The sequence below is a fragment of the Castor canadensis genome, chromosome 1 (genome assembly GCF_047511655.1).
Source record: "Castor canadensis chromosome 1, mCasCan1.hap1v2, whole genome shotgun sequence".
Lineage (NCBI taxonomy): Eukaryota > Metazoa > Chordata > Mammalia > Rodentia > Castoridae > Castor > Castor canadensis.
In genome coordinates this window covers 44,257,029-44,275,245 of record NC_133386.1, presented here as the reverse complement: position 1 = coordinate 44,275,245, position 18,217 = coordinate 44,257,029, and the positions used below count along the sequence as shown (strand labels likewise).

At 35.8% G+C, this 18,217-nt stretch overlaps 1 protein-coding gene across 9 annotated transcripts in view; it reads right to left on the bottom strand.

Moving 5' to 3' along the window:
• Fam184a (family with sequence similarity 184 member A) overlaps positions 1 to 18,217 on the bottom strand; it is a 123,841-nt gene that overhangs the window by 28,526 nt on the left and 77,098 nt on the right. For 5 of the 9 annotated variants that reach the window (XR_012448776.1, XM_074075592.1, XM_074075559.1 and 2 more), the window contains exons 8-10: positions 17,021 to 17,175; positions 16,455 to 16,605; positions 2,042 to 2,083 (exon numbers count right to left, since the gene is read on the bottom strand). Coding sequence is in view for 8 of the 9 variants with exons in the window: in XM_074075592.1 (XP_073931693.1) it covers positions 2,042 to 2,083; positions 16,455 to 16,605; positions 17,021 to 17,175 (348 nt within the window). In the remaining variant the exon portion in view is untranslated. The remainder of the gene's footprint in view (positions 1 to 2,041; positions 2,084 to 16,454; positions 16,606 to 17,020; positions 17,176 to 18,217) is intronic. The other 4 variants (XM_074075587.1, XM_074075577.1, XM_074075561.1 and 1 more) reach the window with 3 other exon arrangements.

Below are 18,217 nucleotides of genomic sequence, written 5' to 3'. Positions count from 1 at the left end.
GTCACGCACGTGTCCTAACCTGCAGTGTTGACAGAGTGGTTTTCACAGTGCCAACTCAGGGCAGCTTCCTCAAGATGAGTTCATCCAGGGATTTACTTATTAGTGTTTGATGGTTGTTTTTCCTTTAGGGAGAGCAGTTAGCTTATACTTTTAGTTTTTTCCTTTCTTTCAAACATGGCATTCATATGGCACACATGGTCTTCATATCTATTCCATACCCCATTATTTTTTGTTTTGTTTTTCTGGTTTCTTTTGAACTAGGGTCTCTCTATATTGCTCAGGTTGGTTTTGACCTTACACACAAGGGGACCATGTACAGTTTTTTATCCCTATTCTTTCTTTCTTATTTTTATTTTTTGGCAATATCGGAGCTTGAGTCAGGACAAGTGTTCTACAACTTAAGCCACCACATCCACAACCCTTTTTTGCTTTACTTATTTTTCAGATAAGGTCTTGCACTTTTGCCTACGACCGACCTCTAGCAATGATCCTTCTATCTATGATTCCTTCATAGCTGGGATTACAGATGTGAACCACCACTCTAGGCTTGTTTTTGACACAGAGTCTCATTAACTTTTTGCTTGAGCTGGTCTCCAGCCACAATCCTCTTTTCTTTACCCTCCAAGTATCTGGGATCACAGGTGTGAGTCACATGCCTGTCCTGTCCCCATTCTTTTCAATAACTACACAGATTTTCTGTGGCAGGCACTATTCCTCGTCTCTCTCCCTTTCCTTTCTTTCCAGTTAGCTGAATGCTTGAGTTTGTTCTGGGATTAAATGAAATCCTGACCTTCAAGAAAGTAGACACCTCTCCTAGCACCAAAAGATGAATTATGACTGGGATGTGAAAGTCTCAGTCATCTAATTCTGAGGCTTTAACATTAAGTTCAAGGCTTTCAAATATATAAAGCAACATTAAAAATTGTTAACCTAGGCTTATCAATGGATGATAGGAATAATTTATTAACACGTCAATGATCTAAGTAAATTCTCGTGTGTAATGTTTGAAGGTACTGAAATATTTTAATTCTTTTCTTAAAACCACAAATCTGCTATTGCTGAAAAGTAAAGTTAAGAAAAGTAAATTTAAGCTTGTGACATTATGATCATTTTGAAAATTTTGTTTGGTAATTAAAAAAACTCCTAATTTTTTAGTATTTTCTAAGAAGATTTATAAACTGAGTTTATCAAGTAAGAACCACACAGTTTTTAAATGCCCTAGGTATATTATAAAATATGTTCCCAATGATCCTCTCGTTCTTAACTAAAACTAACTAAAAGCATCTATAAAAAACGTACCAATAATCATTTTTTAAAAAGATGATGTACATGGAGGAAAACTTGCTAAATACTGAAGGAAGCTGGGGTTAAGATGGGCGGGTACTTGCCTTCCAAGGACAACACCAACAAGGTTGCATTTTGTTGTGGATGATGACACAGTGAAGAGGTGCTTTCCAGTGACTGCTGTTACATGAGGGAACTGATTAAATGAGGGCTCCATTATGTTACTTCCCCCTCCCCTTTTAGGGAATCAATCAAGATATTCTCATCCAAGCTGAGCATGGTGACCCATGACTGTAATCCCAGTTACTTGGTAAGTGGAGGAATATGTTCTAAACCTGATGAACCTTCATAAACATCAGATGCTTTAAAAAAAAAAGCCTATTGATACTAAAGATAAACTAGTTTAACAAAAATAGATTTTATATTTATTTCCATTTTTATAACCAGCTAGTTTTCAAAAATACTACTAAGTCTTCCAAAGTTAACATTAAAATATGAACTTTATAGCTGAGATATAAACTCTTCCTTAGCTTTATAGTAAAATGTGTATTTATTAGTGTAATGTGGTAGATGTATACACATACACACAAATGAATGGCTGAAAGTCAAAGCTATTTAATACCCACATATAAAACATCTTCCTGAATGTCAAAGTGCATTTTTATATTAACTAAAGCTTCAAAGCAGTGATGTCACTTATGCAAAATCAAAAGTGCAACATGCCCTTATGTACAAATTGTAAGTGTGGATCACTTACATTGTTGATAGATTTATGCAAAGCTTCACCCAGAGAGTGCCGCTACGAAGAAAAGATCACAGGAATAAAGGAAACATTCAGAAATCAACTGAGTGAAAGAAGGAGGGATAAGAAAGAGAGTAAAACACAGAACATTAATTACAATATGCTCAAGAAAAAAAGCTAAAAAACAGTCCTGAGAAAGAAATTAGACAAAAAGAAATTGAAGACATAGTCCAAATTATCTGTAGTCCCATAAAACTGATACATTTATGACCTGGTAGACTTACCAAGGCAAAATACTAAAGACTAAAATAGGTAAACCAGAGTTTGATTTAAAAGGTCATAGTTATTGAAGGATCCAGCAAGGATAGTACTGTTCTAAATTTCTCCCAGAAATCTACAACATAACCATTCAAAGCATTATGCCCGTTACTGCTGAAGGTTTATAGAGTTTCCTCAAAGAGAAATCAGCAGAGGAGAACCACAACACTAACTTGATTGACTATAATAGTTTGGGGAAGAAATAAATATGAGGTTATCATTGAAAATGTGAAGATTTATAAAAATCTGGTTTTGTAGTGGAGGGGAAAGGAATATGAGATTCCTTTAAATCTTTTTAATTCTCTTTTTTAGGATGTATTTGGCCAAATTATTTATGCTCTGGGTTCATTTTTCAGAAGTTCACTGAAATTTTAGGGAACAAGATATTGTAAAAACTAAAAACTTACCTCCCTTCCCTCCAAATATAAGGAAAATTGTAATTTCATTTTTAATTGCCTCAATTTTTTACCATCATAAAATACAAAGTAGTATTTCCAATTTATATTACCAATGCAATTTTTAAAAATTCCTTTAAAATGGCTTTCATTCTGGACAAATCAAATTTTCAGAAAGAACATAATTTTTGCATATGATTATTCTTTTGAGTGTCACAAACTAAAGATAGTTTTTATTGGAAAATAACTTCTTACTAATGTCTTAAACTAACATATTCCAGGATTCAGTTTACTAGAATTGAATATTAAGATGAGAAAAAGATACTTTTTATTCACTTCATAGCTTCTCCTATTTATTTCATAACTAACATATAAAAATAAATGTTACATGGATTTTCTTTTTTCTTTATTCTTTTTCATACTTATATTCTTTACATATAATGAGAAGTCTAACTTCAGATTTTATAAAACTTAAGCACATCTAAGGGATTTTCAGTTGTATTTTAACCTGTCTTTCTGAGAAAAAAATGCCCTGCTGCTGGAAGTGAATCCAAAATGTATGCTATTTACTTATGAAGCAGATTTGATTTTTTATTCTTAAAGATATTATCTATCAGACAAAAATTCTTATTTGAGACTCTTAAATTATCTGGTAAGTTAGAACAGTATGACAAATCAGAATGGCATGCCAGGTTTTCACTTCTCTAAGTCTAGAGTTTAGGTTTTATATGACAGAAGTATATTTGAGTGTTTGAAATCTAAACTCACATGGTCACTGCCTGTATCCACACAGTTGTGGGCCACAGAAACATCTAAACTAAAAGGAACAGTCCTTAAACTGTGACCTTAGATGATCTTATGGATCCTTACACATCACAGAGCTGGATATGATGAAGGCACAACCAACACTGGTGAGTGGTGGTGCTCACCACTCATTAATGCTCATTAAAGATAAATGAAGTAAGATTTGATTTTTCCTTAGAGTATTACTATATCAGAGTATTACTATATTCCTGAAAATACCATAAGTGCAGAACGAGATTCAGAGCTACATAAGATAGTAAAGCAAACATACTGAAGAAATGAGTTAGAAAAAGTTAAGTATTAAGATTCTAAAAAACAATAAATAAGAAAAAGTTCATGTCATGATTTTTAAAAAGTATTATGATTATCCTATCCTGCTGTGATAGGCAATGACTAGAAGTAACACTGGGTTGATGGTTAAGAAAGACCTTTTAGGAATAACATTTAAATTGGGGATCCATGAAGACAAGTAGGTCTTAAGGAGTATGAAAGAGTCCCACTATTAGTATCCATTCAATGGAATGCACTGAGAGAACTTTAGGCAAGGGAATGGCAAGATCTAACTTACATCATAACAGACCACTTTGAGTGCTTCAGAGAAAAGTCAAACTGGGCAGAGAGATGGGAGGAAGTCCATGGTAATAGTGAATTGGACCAGTGTCTACTAGGAGGGGAAGATAGAATTAGAATATGTTTTGGACATGGAATAAGCAGGATTGAAAGACCACACGAAAGATAAATGAAAAAGAGAAGTCAAGGATTACTCTTCAGCTTTTGTTTGAGTAATAGTACTAAAAAGTCAAGATGTTGAGAGAGATGGTGGGGTGAGAATCAATTTCTGAGTCAGACATGTGCAGTGTGAGATGTCTATTAGCCGTATGTAACATCACTGACACGTAGATGCATTTAAATCACAAGACTGGACGATAGCCCCAAGTGCTACAAACTGAATGTGCGTTCCACTCCTAAACTCATATGCTGATGTCCTAACATTCAATGTGATGGTATTAAGAAGTGGGACATTTGGAAGGTGATTAAGTCATGGGGACAAAACTACCACAAGTGGGATTAGTAACCCAGAGAGCTCCTTCAGATCTTCTACCATGTGAGAACATAGTAAGCAATGGCTGTCTATGAACCAAGAAGCAAGCCTTCTTTACCTACTGAATATGCTATCTCCTTGAGCTTGAACTTCCAAGCCTCTAGAACTGCAAAAAATCAGTTTATGCTCAAAAGCCACTTGGGGACTAGGCTAGTGGAGTGATTCAAGTGGTACAGTGTCTGTATTGTAAGGATGAGTTCCTGAGTTCAAACCCCAGTACCACTTAAAAAAAAACAAAACCACTTGGTCCATTGTATTCTATTACTACAATCCAAGCTAAGGCAGGAAATTGCTTCTAAGAAGTGAGGGTGCTGCTCTAATGAATACTAAAACCAGGGAAGTGGCTTGCAGCTGGGTAATGAGTAGAGGCTGTGAGTTTTGAGCTGCATGCTAGAAAAAAATCTACATCGTTGTGCATGGAATTGGTTTTTTGTTTGCATTGTTTCCTATGTAATGAAGCTTGAACTCAGGATGTCAGGTAAGCACTCTACCACTTGAGCCATGCTCCCCAGCCAGTAAATGGATCTTGGAAGGTGATTATGTTGAGGTTTCCAAAAGAAAAGAGGACAGGTATGGAGAAAGCCTCATTTTGTTTAAGAGAACACTTAAGTAATCCTGAAAATAAATGCTGACAGAAATGCTGATGGTCAAGGCTATCTGATAAGGTCTCAGATGGAAATAAGGAACATGGTATGAAAAACTGGAGGGAAGGTGATCCTTGTTTTAAGGAGGCAGAGAACTTGGCTGCGTTGTGCTACTGTACTAGTGTCTTATGGAAGATAGAATCTGCAAAAAATGAAAGTTAAAGTGATTTTAAGCAAAGTTTTGAAAGTGTGAGTTGGTTCCTCCTTATTTCTTAGTAAAATAAGAGAGAGAAATGACTTCAACATGGAACTGTTAAGCAAAAGGAAGCCAGAATGTAAGGATATGGAAAACTCTCAGACTATCCATCTTGCAAACATGAGAAAGTGTGTTTGGAAGAGAATAAACATCAAGGGTATGGACAAATCTCAACAGAAGCCAGGGACTATTATTTAAGGGAAGAATGGCACTGAAGGTGATTCAGAGACCAGCGGGGCTGCCTCCTTGGCTTCAAAAGAGGGGATCATTGCCTCACTTTCAGCAGACCAGAAGCCTCCACCCAAAGCTGTTGGGGCAGACCACCCAGGGCCTTGGGGACTCAACAGCTGCCTGGCCAAGCAGAAGCAAAAATGCCAATCCAATGGGTTCAGAAGGCAGGATCCCTGCCTTCCCAAAGGGTATAAATGGTAGGAGTATCAAGCCAAAAAGATTATTCTCAAGATTCAAGATCTTCTGGAGTATGCCTTAAAGTTTGGACTAATTTGGGATCCATTATTTCTTTCTTTCTGATTTTTCTTTTTTGGAATGAATGCCTATCCTATTTGTGTCCTATTTGGGAATTGCAAAGCTTGTTTGATGCTATAGTTCAGATGTTGAATGTTTTCCAGAGATCCATGGGATGAAGGTCTGGCCTTTAGGGAAGTGCTATTGGAAGATGGTAGAACATTTGGAAGGTTGGGACTAGTAGGAGGTCTTTATGTCACTGGAGGCATGCTCTTCAATGGGATTGTAGGACACCAACCCTCTCCTCATTTACTTTTTTGGTTCCGGCTATGAGGTTTTCTCTACCTAATGCTTTTAGCCATTACTATCTTTGTCCTCTCCCCCATCAGAGCCCTAAAAGTATTGGGTCCACTTGACTATGACCTGAAACCTCTAAAACTGTGAATCAAAATAAACCTTAACTCATTATAAGTTAATTATCACATGTATTTTGTTACAGTGACAGAAAACTAACATACTTGTTTTCACAGGTTTGTAGCAGAAGACCAGTATGTCTCAGGATGAATCATTTAAATCTTACTCAAATCTGATTTTGATGATATTTGGATAGGTTTTAGACTTTAGAGTAGATGCTAGAATGAGGTTAAGATTTTGGGGGATGTTGGAATATAATGAGTATATTTTGCATGTGAGAATAGCCTGAGTATTAAGGGACAGGGGTGAATGTTTATGTGCCCCTATAACTCATATAGTGAAATCCTAATCCCTTTAGGTTATGGTATCAGGAAGGAGAGCCTTATTAAAGAGACCTGAGAGAGCCACCTTGGCCCTTCCACCATGTAAAGATGCAGTGAAGTGGCAGCTGTCCATAAACCAGGGAGTAGGCCCTCACCAAGTACCAAATTTACTGGTACCTTGAATGGGAGACTTCCTAGAATTCAAAACTATGAGAAATAAATGACCCAGTCTATGGTAATCTATTTTAGCAGCCTAAGCAAAGACCATAAATGTGCCAGGGTTAAATGAATGTTGGCCACTGGGTGCTGGTGGCTCATGCCTGTAATCGTAGCTATTTGGAAAGCTGAGATGGGAAGAATCTTGGTTCTAGGCCAATCCTGGCAGGGAGTTCACGAGACCCCATCTCAACCAACAGTTGGGCTCAGTGGTGCACATTTGTCATCCCAGTGATGGTGGGAAGCTTAAAATAAAAGGATCACAGACCAGGCTGGCCTGGGCAAAAAGCAAGGCCCTGCCTCTCCAAAATAACTGGAGCCAAAAAGCTTGGGTGTGGCTCAAGAGGTAAATTGTCTGCCTTGCAAGTGCAAAGGCCTGAGTTCAAACTCTAGGACCACAAAACAAAAAAAAGTAATGTTAGAGAAATTAAGAATTCCTATGCAAAAACATTATTTTGTAAGCATTCTATGTAAGATCAGTGTTAACAGAACAGATGCCACATAATAGTATTTTAAAACCTTCTTAAGTGTCTTAATTTTTGAGATGAAAAAAAATCAAAAGATTTTCCTCAACTGATTGGCAGCATTCAGAAACTTGAGAGTAGCAGCTTATTAAATGTTTTTCAATATGTGATTTACATGATGAATGTAAATCAGACTTTCAGATAAATGAGGAAAAGTCAAAAATTTTATAAAAAGTTGTTACACTTAATTAGAAATTTAGCATTTTGTACATAAAAACAATGCTCTTAATAGTTCATATACCTACATGAAAGAGAACAATGAAATCTATTGCAATTACTTTAAGGGGGGCGGGGAGAGAGTCAAAGGGGAGACATGGTGGGGGTTATCTAACCAATGTACAATATAAGCCTTTTTGGCTTATATTTCCCCCTGTACAATGAATATATTCTAATAAAAATATTCTAATGAATATTAGAAGAATATTAGAGGAGAGCCCTGCTCTCCTCTCTGTTTCCTAGCTGCCATGAGGTAAGTAGCCTCCTTTACCATATGCTCCTACACTGTGATATTCAGCTTTGCATCAGGCCCAAAGCACTGCATTCAGCTGACCTTGGACTGAGGCCTCTGAAACTGAGCAAAAATAAATCTTTCATCCTTTAAATTGGTTATGTCAGATATTTTATTAAAGCAACAAAACACTCCAACATAACCTTTCTTCACTTGTGGCATCTAAAGTGCTTAACTAGGTATCAGTAAATGTTTATTAAAAGACTAAATGAATTAGATAGGCTTTTTAATAGTGAGTTAGTTTCCACCATTCTCCATGTCTCCCCTCTCTCATAATAATAGAAGCTGTAAAGAGAAAATTCTAGATAACTAAAAAGAAAAGTTATTTAGGAAAGCCTGTGTGTATGTGTATCGCATGCCAAAATCCTACTGAAAAAGCAAATATATTCTTAAAGTGTATCTTGTCATGGGGATGAACTGAGTATACTAAATATATTAATATTTGTCCAGAAAATATAAATCTGACACTAAAAGCTTACTAAGAAGGAAGTAATACTTATTGAATAGCACCTACTTTGTACCACCCTAATCTAGTCTCTATACTGCAGCCAGAGTTTTGAAATTACAATATTTGAGTATTTCCCATTCCTGATTAAAACCCTTCAACAGCTCTTCATTACTCTTTGGATAAAATCTCAAATCCTAAGAAGGCAAGCAAGGCCTCATGTGATCTGGATGGCTTCCTAGTTCTCTACTCTGCTGAAGGAAGGTTTTACTTGGGCTACCTCAGGCCTTCACACATACTGCCTCCTCTGCTGAGAATGTGATTCTTACTTTCCTCTCAGACTGACTCTTCCCCTTCTAGGTCTGAAGTAAAGAATACCACATTCAGAGAATCCATCCCAAGTTCCCAAACTGTTAGGTCTCTGTTCTTATCACCATTTTAATTTAATACCTGTCTTTCTTTGTAGATTATAAGTACAAGAAGGAAAAGACTATTCTGATCACATGAAAGATCTGGCATAGAACCTAGTGTACCAGAGGTGCTCAATATTGACTGAATAAATGGATAAATTCGTCAAAGAAAATATAAAAGTAATTTCTTATCATTACATTTTGGTATCTAGATATTTTCTTTAAAAAAGAAATGTGGGTGAGATAGGCCAAGAGCAAAACCACTTAAGAAACTGGGGATTTATCACAAACCTTTGAAGTTATGCTGAAAGTTGGAGACGGAAAATAGGAGACACTCTGGAGACTATCAGAATTACCATACTACTGCACAATCAAAAGTACTCCATTGTCATGGGGCTTAATAAAAAGCACTGTCAATGCTTTATGCTCAGAGGATATGCACAGCACATGTCCATGAATTTTCATAATTACTGATGAACTTTCAATTTTAGTTTGAATACAAAAATCTCAACAACAATAAAAGCTTCATTACTAACAAAAAGACACATGATTTTTTAAACTTCCTTGAGACAATATGACATATTGAAACTCAAGTAAAATATGGTAAAGCTTAAAAAATAGCAAATCAAATATTTAGTGTATAATTTTGTAATTTATTAAAGCACATCATGTAAAGTCTTTTTCTAATAATAATTTCAAGTATCCTAATATCTGGAGAAAACACAATAAATCTAATATTTGGAAGTGGATTTCACAGCTTTATTAATTCTCTCAAAGTGAAAAATAAAAGAAAAATTCATGGGCCATTATTCAATATTTAAATTAAAACAGTAATAACAGGAATATGAATGAGATTAAGGTAGAAACAAGCTAACAGGTTATTCTTAACACTTTCCTCCAAGACTCAATCTAAAATAACTTTACAACCAGATGCCCATTGAACCCTTGCAGGTCCAAAATATTTTAATTCTTTTTAGTGTGCTACAGGAAATAGGAATGAATTAAGTTCAGCTGCTACTATAATGCTATTTGGTTATTCTTAAGTATTTTTCAAGTGTGTTCCAAACCCAAGTATCTATTTTAAAGCTAGTTATAGATTTACTCTCTTGTCCCAAAGGTGTCCATTAAGAATTGGACAGACTTGAATACTAAAATGGGAGTGTTGGCAGGGAAAAGAAAATTAAACAAATGTCAACTAATAGTGAAATAATTTTAGATTAATTCAGAAAACCATTTTGTAGTGTGTATCTTAAAAGAGAAAAATCTCAAGAAGAGGAAGAATACTAGCCATATAAGTGATTAAAAACAAAAGATATAATATAGGTGTTATGGTTAATCTGGATTGTCACCGTAATTGGGGTGAGAAATGCCTTGGAGATTAGTAAAACACACCTCTGAGAATGTTTCCAGAGATGATTAGATCACAAGGACTCCAAAGTAATCAAAGATTTCATACAATAAAGGATTCAAAATTTTAATAGGCTATTGGCAATTGGTAGAACTGTGGAAGGTGGGTTTTAATTGGATAAAATGGGTTGCTGAGGGCCTTTGAAAGGGTATACCTTGGCCCTGGCCCCTACCCAATACTCTTTCCACCAGGAGGAGAGCAACTCTACTCTACCATGCCCTTCTACCAGGATGCTCTGCCTCACTGTAGTCCCAGAAACAATGAAGTCAGCTGACCATGTGAACCAAAATAAGTCTTTCCTGCATTAAATTGCTTCTCACAGTGAGGAAGAGTCTGACTCACACAATAGTTGAAGTAATGTTGATTTTTTTTTTTTTGCTTCTCATTTGTCATTAATTTTTTCGACTGAAGAGAAATTAAGGACAAACTCACATTTACTAAGGAAAATACTGCAAATTAGCTTTGAATGGAACGAGTGAAGTAGCAAGAAGAAGGAACAATGGATTTTTGTTAGTTTTTGTCAGACTAATTCCACTCTACATTTTCTGAGAGAGCAAATTTAGGTCAGGCCAGCTACTACCACTCTTTCTTACTTTGTTTTTTTTTCTCCACATACAATTTTTCTCCACTATTTCTGCCTCTTTTCTCTTGGATTTCTCTGACCCTTCCAGCAGCCATCTCTTTTCTCAGAGATCAGAATGGATCTCCAATGTTTGTTCTATATGGTTTCCTTCTCTCTTAATTTCTAGAGATAGGATTCAGAACCTGTAGGCTCAGGGTCACTGATTTACTACCACTGTTCAGGACATCTGCCACATTTCTGACTAAGTTATCTTGGGAAGAGGTAATCCCAGGTCCCTTGCTACTCCCTCTATTTCAGAATCCACTTCCATCTATTCTTCCACTAAAAGGTAGCTCAGTGGTAGAGTTGACCAGTATGACCAACATCCCTGGGTTTACTCCTTAGCACCAGAAAACAATAGGTAGTGCTATTACTAGTTTCAAAATGTAAGAACTTAAGAAAAGGTGTATAAAAACTGGTAAAAACATATTTCTCCTATATATAGGAATACACTTTTTTGGACAGTACTGGAATTTAAACTCAGTAACTTATGCTTGTGCTAGGTAAGTTTTCTACCTCTTGAGCCATTCTATATTCTGCCAGCTAAGGATTGTAAAAGTTTTTACAAATTCCACAATGTACCCCCACCCAGTACAACAATACAAATAAATTAAAAAATAAAAATAGAAAGAAATTTCCTTGGTAACATAAAGAAAAAGTTAATTTGAAGCCAGGAGAAGGAGTGGCAGAATGCATGCTGAGCTCTAATGCCAAAGTGGCCCCACAGCTTTGGGTTCTAGGTAGTCTAGATTGAGGCTGTCTAATAGAAATACAACTGACAGCCACAAATGCAAGCCTTAGGTATAATTTAAAATTTTCAGTAGCCACATGAAAAAGTAAAATTAATTTACTCATGTATTTAAGCAAATACATCCAAACATACTGTTTCTACATCTAACTATACAAAAATAATAGTGAGATATTTCATATTCTTTTTTTCTACTAGGGTTTTGAAACCCAGTGGATAAATTACACTAACATCTCCACTTGGATGAATCTCATTTCAAGTGCTCTGTAGCCATATGTGACTAGTAGCCATTTACTAGTCAGCATTGGTCTAGAAAACAGGAAGAAATCTGTAGCAAACCTTAACAAAACTAGCTTTGCAACTGTTCTTTTAATGCTGCATTTCTTTCTGTAGTCACTGTTCTTCCTACTGAGTGTGAAAAATTCTAAAATATCCTGAGATTATAAAGTCAATACCTCTAAAACAAAACGTATCACTCTTCCATCTGCCCCATATAAGGAACATGTTCTGACCTGATCTCAGACAATGCTCTCCTTTTCAATACCTTGACTCAAATCTGAAGTTAGCTTTTACATTTCCTTCTTTTTTACCAAAGTACTCCATCAGAAGATCTCATATGTTTCTCTTCCATTGTCAGTTAAATAAACCTTGTTCACATTCTTAACTGGGCAGAATTATTTGAACTTTATGTATTTAACAACTTCTTTGGTCCCTGTGTCTCAGTTTCTGTTCACTCTAATCAACAAATGTTAAGTGCTTACTGAGTGTCTGGCATGGTTTTAGATGCTAAGGATATAACAGTGAACAACACAAAGGTCCAGATTTGATGGAACTTACATTCTAATAGGTAAGAAAATTGATATAATACTCTGTAGTAATGAATGCTTTGAAAAAACACAAAGCAAAATAAGGGGCTAGCAGGAAATAAAGGGTGCTACTTCAGAGATAGATGTCAAGGAACACCGTTTGGAGGAGTTAAGATTTGAGGAGACAACTGAACAAAATGAAGGAAAAATAAAACATGCTGATATCTAGGGAAAGTGGAATCCATGTGGTAAGTGCAAAGACCTTTGCATTAGGCTTGCAAAGTATGTTCAAAGAACTGCAAGTGGTCCATATGGTTGTAAAAAAGGAAGAGAGAGAATCAAGATGATACTAAAGGCCATGTTAAGAGTGTGGATTATATTCAAAATGTGACAGAGCATCACTGGAGGATTGAAGCAGGGGAATAACATGAGCTTACTTTGGCAAGATGGGAAATAATCTGTAGGCAGGCAAGAGTAGAAGCAGGGAGGCCAAAGGGAGGTTACTGTTTCAGGGCAGGAGACAATCATAAGGGGCTTGGGTGGTAGTGAGGAAGTAGTGAGAAGTGGGAAGGCCTCTTTGATATATTTTGAAGATAGAGCAGAAGGAAGAGGAGGGGAGGGGAGAGGAGGGGAGGGAAGAGAGAGGAAGGGAGGGGAGGAGAGAGGGGAGGGAAGAGAAGAGGAGGTTGAGGAGAGGAGTTATTGGCATGTCATTTGCTTTTGTATAAAACTTTGACAGAATCTCATAGTTTACTGAGTAAACTTTAAACTCCTAAAGTCAAGGTTTTTCATGATAACCTCTCTCCAAACTGCCCCCGCCAACCTCTGTTTTCATTACTATAATCCTCATAGGGCCTGAGAAACAAAATGTCTATTAAATACATTTTTGTTACTCTTATGCCCTACTCAAGAGTCACGCTAAACCTGTTCTCTTCAATGAAATTTTTCCCAGTCATGCTGGCTATATACTGTTTCTCTTTGCTTCTAACCCAGTGATATACTGGTAAACGTTTAACAGCTCTCTGAAAAACAAAGTCTTGACCTGTAGCATTTGTTGAGAGCTGTGGTATAAATACAACCACCATGTTGACTGCAAGCCAGCATGACGTCCCTAAGGCAGAGCTGAGAAGAGGTACCACTGACTCTGATGAGCAGGTAGGAGTCAACTCTAACACACCACTACTTCTGGAGCACAGACTGTTTGTACCACTTATGTAGTGACTTAACTGCATTGTGACTTTTACTATAAGTATTTATATACATGATCTTCATCCTATTAGACTATAAATTTTTGAACTGTAAAAACTGTTCATATTCATGGATACAAGCAGCTAAATGACTATAGGATCCCAAATTTCACATCTGTAAAATGGAGAGTTAGTTTCAAAGTACAAATTCAACAGTTGTACATCTGAGTGATGTCCCTCTAATTTCTCAGTCTAATGCTCTGAATGAATCTGAATAAATAAATTGTCATGCTGGATCCAAAATAAAATCTGCCTTAAAAACAAGGGAAATAAAGGAGTATGTGAAGGCATTTTAGGATTACAAATAGAATATATGGTTAAATATTTTCTTCATAACTCTTTAAATTAGAGTTGAAGAGTATGAATGCAGATCTTTTGCTTTAAAATAATTCAAGTTTACGCAATAATTATTCTAGGGAGCATAATTTGCATGAGGCTAAAGTATAATCATTGAAGCCCAGCATGGTGGTACACGCCTACAGTGCCACTCCCTCAGGAGGCTGAGGAGGGAGTATTTTTGAGACTAGAAGTTTGAGAACCTACATCAATAACTGCTATCACTGGGATGAAAACGAGAACACAATGAAAACCAAAATATCTGGAATTGCCTCTGAATTGAAGTACAGAATAAAAATAATAGTCTACAGAAAATTTCATGAAGTAAAAAAAAAAAATCCGATTCAAGGCAAGTGAAAATTTTCTGATTTTTTTGTACCCATTTTTAAATATGCAGGCTAGGAGGGTGAGTTTAAATCATATTTAACACCAGAATTTAAATTCATATGAGAGACAAATTATTTTATTTCTTTTTTGCTCTAAGTAGGATGAAATATAGTTATGCTAAAGCACAAAGACAGTTTCATGTTGAGTTCATTTAGAAATAGTTAAAATATGTGAAAAATGCAGATTCTCTCATACTTCTGCCTAACCTGGCCATTCCAATTCTATTCCCCATTCTCACTCCTTTTTTATCACCAACCCTAAGCCCAGTCTATTTTCCCTAAGTGATGAGAGTGATAGCAGTGCCAGGGCAAGAGGAGTCAGAATTAGATCAGTAGCAGTGAGCAGGGTCATATGGGTGTAGGAGTGGGGATGGAGGTGAAAAGGAACAGAGCATAGCACCAGTGTCAGGCAAGTCAAAAATGGTACGTACAGCAGGCTTCAGAGCACAGGCTTAGGAACACATCTCAGCATAAAGAGAGCAAGATGGAAGGAGGAATCCTTTTTCTGCAAGAGTCCCACTAAATGACAACTGGCTCTCCTATAATTCTTGTTATCTCATATGTCTTATTAACATAATTCCCACTTTCGCTTCAACAGGGCATCTTATTCACTTGTTTTCCTGATTTCCTTCAGGCACAGATAATCCTATTTACCTATATACCTGTGTATGCCCTATACATTTTAGAAGTGGGGAGAGAAGAAGATACTGTAATCTTACAAATGGCTTAATAGCATAGAGCATCACAGAACAGTTTTATCTTTAGATTCAATTAATTAAATTGATATTTATAGTTAATCTACTTTGAAAACAAATTTGAAAATTTCCTCATAAACCTAGCAAAACATGAAGCAAAGATGTAATTATTTTATAGTACACAGATACACAAGATGCAGAGACAAGGGGGGTAGAAGAGGAGACAAAAGAAAAAAAGATGGGAGTAGTAGTGGCCTTCTTTTTAGTGAAAACCTACCCTCCACCCCTCAAACAGACAGTGTTCAATCCTTTCTGGTTGAAAAAGGGCAAACTTTTAGGAATGTTTTTCTTTTTTTGTTATATAATTTAAGTAATTAAATCTTCCTAGGTATAGAACATGATGGAAGATTAGTAACAGTCTACCCAGAAAATCTGTCCTTCTGCATCCCAAAGAATGTAAAAGAAGTATTAATAAGTGATGCTATTGAAGTGTCCAACTTCTAGTAAAAGGCATTTCTTTTTTGTTTTATTTTCAAAGGTTTCAAATGATTCATAAAAATTCACACACGGCTTCTCCCTTTTCAGAGTAACATCATAAGTTATTATGAAATATCAGACACATATTGGCAGACCACAAGCATTATTGAAAGATATCACTTGTTTGTCCCTAGGTAACAAATTATCTTACAAAATCTCTATCCTGTTTATTTCAAAATTCATCACAATCACAAATAGAAAGATAATAGTGGATTTCTAACACAAAATTACAAGCTGCTTCTTGCCCAAGTTCTGTACTTGCTTATCAACTGGTGACTCATACAGTCAGCTTTATTTAATGACTGGTTTAACAGGAGATATTAAGAACTTATAAACTTAGAGGTTGTGTAACTAAGTAAAAATGTGCAAATTATTTTAATTATAGCTATAAGTATTCTGGAAATAAGAGGACAAGACACAAGAAGACAGGTTTAGAACTACCATCACCTTTTGTTTATGTGATACTCTTTCCAATGGGCTTAAAGACTAATTCCATTGGAGAGAAAGAAGTAAACTGCTTGCTTTTGGTAAGTGGTTTTAGGTAGTCAGGGCACATTTAATTACCATCTGTTGTCCAAAGGGCATCTAACAGCCTGAGAAAAGATTTTATATTTTTAAAAAATTGCTAACTTTCTCACTTCAAATCTCTTCAGTGTTCAGTTCACAAACTAAAAATGCATAAATTCTTCTCTGCATTTAGGACTACCAATATAGTTATTTAGAATATGTTTCATAAGTCTATGAATATGTCTCTGATTATGTATATATTTTTTAAACTTAAGTTTCCCTAAGACAAACTGAATACAGTATTTTACAGTATTTCCCCAGCTATAGAATGTCAAGAAACTGAACAGTCATAAAGTGCAGACTACTAACTACCTGGTTTAAGAGATCTTCAACTTTCTTCTGCCATGAATCCCTGGCTGCGTTTTTCTCTCGCTCTTTCAACTGTAACAGTTGAGACATTGCTGACTTCTTATCTTCTTCATGTTGAAGCCTCAACTCTTCACGAAGTTTAGAACACTCTTGCCTAGAATAAAACACAGCCATTTACTGTGTAAAGACAATTATCCCCCTTAGTGACTATTGTAGAGAGGCTCACAGGTTTTTTGAGCTTAGAGTATGAGTATGATATTTTATAGTTAAGGACTATGAGATAAACTGGTAACTTACCCAAGACCACTCATTTATCAATTTATCAATGGCAGAAAAGGCAATAGAACAAGTAAGTCTTCTGACTTCATGTTAGTTCTCTGCCTATTTTATATTCAAGGAAATAAAATCAGAAAAGTAAATCTAAATCCAAACAGGGGAAAAAAAGAATTCTGAAATCTCTACAGCAGATCATGGGAAAAATAATTTAAAATACTGCTAGTATGTCTTTAACAATACAACATACAGACACTATGTCAGTAAAATCTTACATTACAGTGTAAAAGGTATACCTCAGATTCTCAGTCCACTTTATCTCCAAGTCATGGGCCATCTTGTCCACTTTGACCTTCTCTTCTTCTTTCATGGCAGCCAGTGTTTCCTCATGCTGGTGCCTCTCTTGTTCTAGCTCAGCCTGAAGAACAAAAACTTTGCAATGTATACCTGCCTTCAAAAACAAAGGCACTAGTGGTTGTTACAGAGAAGTGGAGTGTTTTTATCTTAACTTGTAATTCCATAGCACAGTAACTGATGATAATTAGTTACTTTATGATAATTACTCAAGATTTTCTGACAATAAAACATACAGCAAACATTTTATATTTCAAATGTCCTTTCCTGAATAATAGTTAAGACTTACATTATTTAAATAGTGTACTTCAATTATTTAAATAGTTTAAAGTCAATTATCTAAGCTAAACCTTTCTTATCATGAGTATCTAACAACAGATTGATTACTGAAATGTCTAGACATGTACACACGTCACTTAGGCAGATAAGTTATCCAAGTTCATTAACATTCGTATTCAAAAGCCTGTTATTTGTTCAAAGCTTAAGCATTGTGGCTAGATCCTACTGACACGATTACAAGAATTATGTGGAATTTAGCCAACTGACTATTTTTATTATATAACTTTAAGCCTGTGGTCCATGTGCTTAGTGTTATGGTAATGTTACATGATATACAAGAAATCCCTGTAGATTAGCATAAATCAAGTAGCTCTCTGGAGCTGGGTACTGAAGGTGACCTGTTTGGACAACACTGGCAACTATGGGCTGCTGCCAGCAATGCAGCTGCCCTGAGGGACCAGGCAGAAGACGAGCAGATGATGGTCCACCTCCCTGTCATCATGATGGCCTGGTCTGGATCACCTGCTTGCTAACAGCATGAGGTATAGCAATTTTTAAGGGATATATTCAGATTAATAGGAAAAAAGCAAATCAGTGTTGAAATTGCCATACAACATTGTTGACCTGGCTATTAAGCAGTAACTACTAAAAGTGAATTCAGCTAACTATTCTTTTCAAATACTTTATCTCTATGAACTATTTTTCCCATCATAGGTAGCATTAAATGGAATAGAATTACTTGAAAAGTATTTCTTTTGTTTAATGCAAAGCACTTTATTACACATTACTGAAATGGGGCTGAAGGAAAAGATGTTTAAAAAAATCCTACTTGCTCTTAAGGAGCTTACACAAGTTGTAGT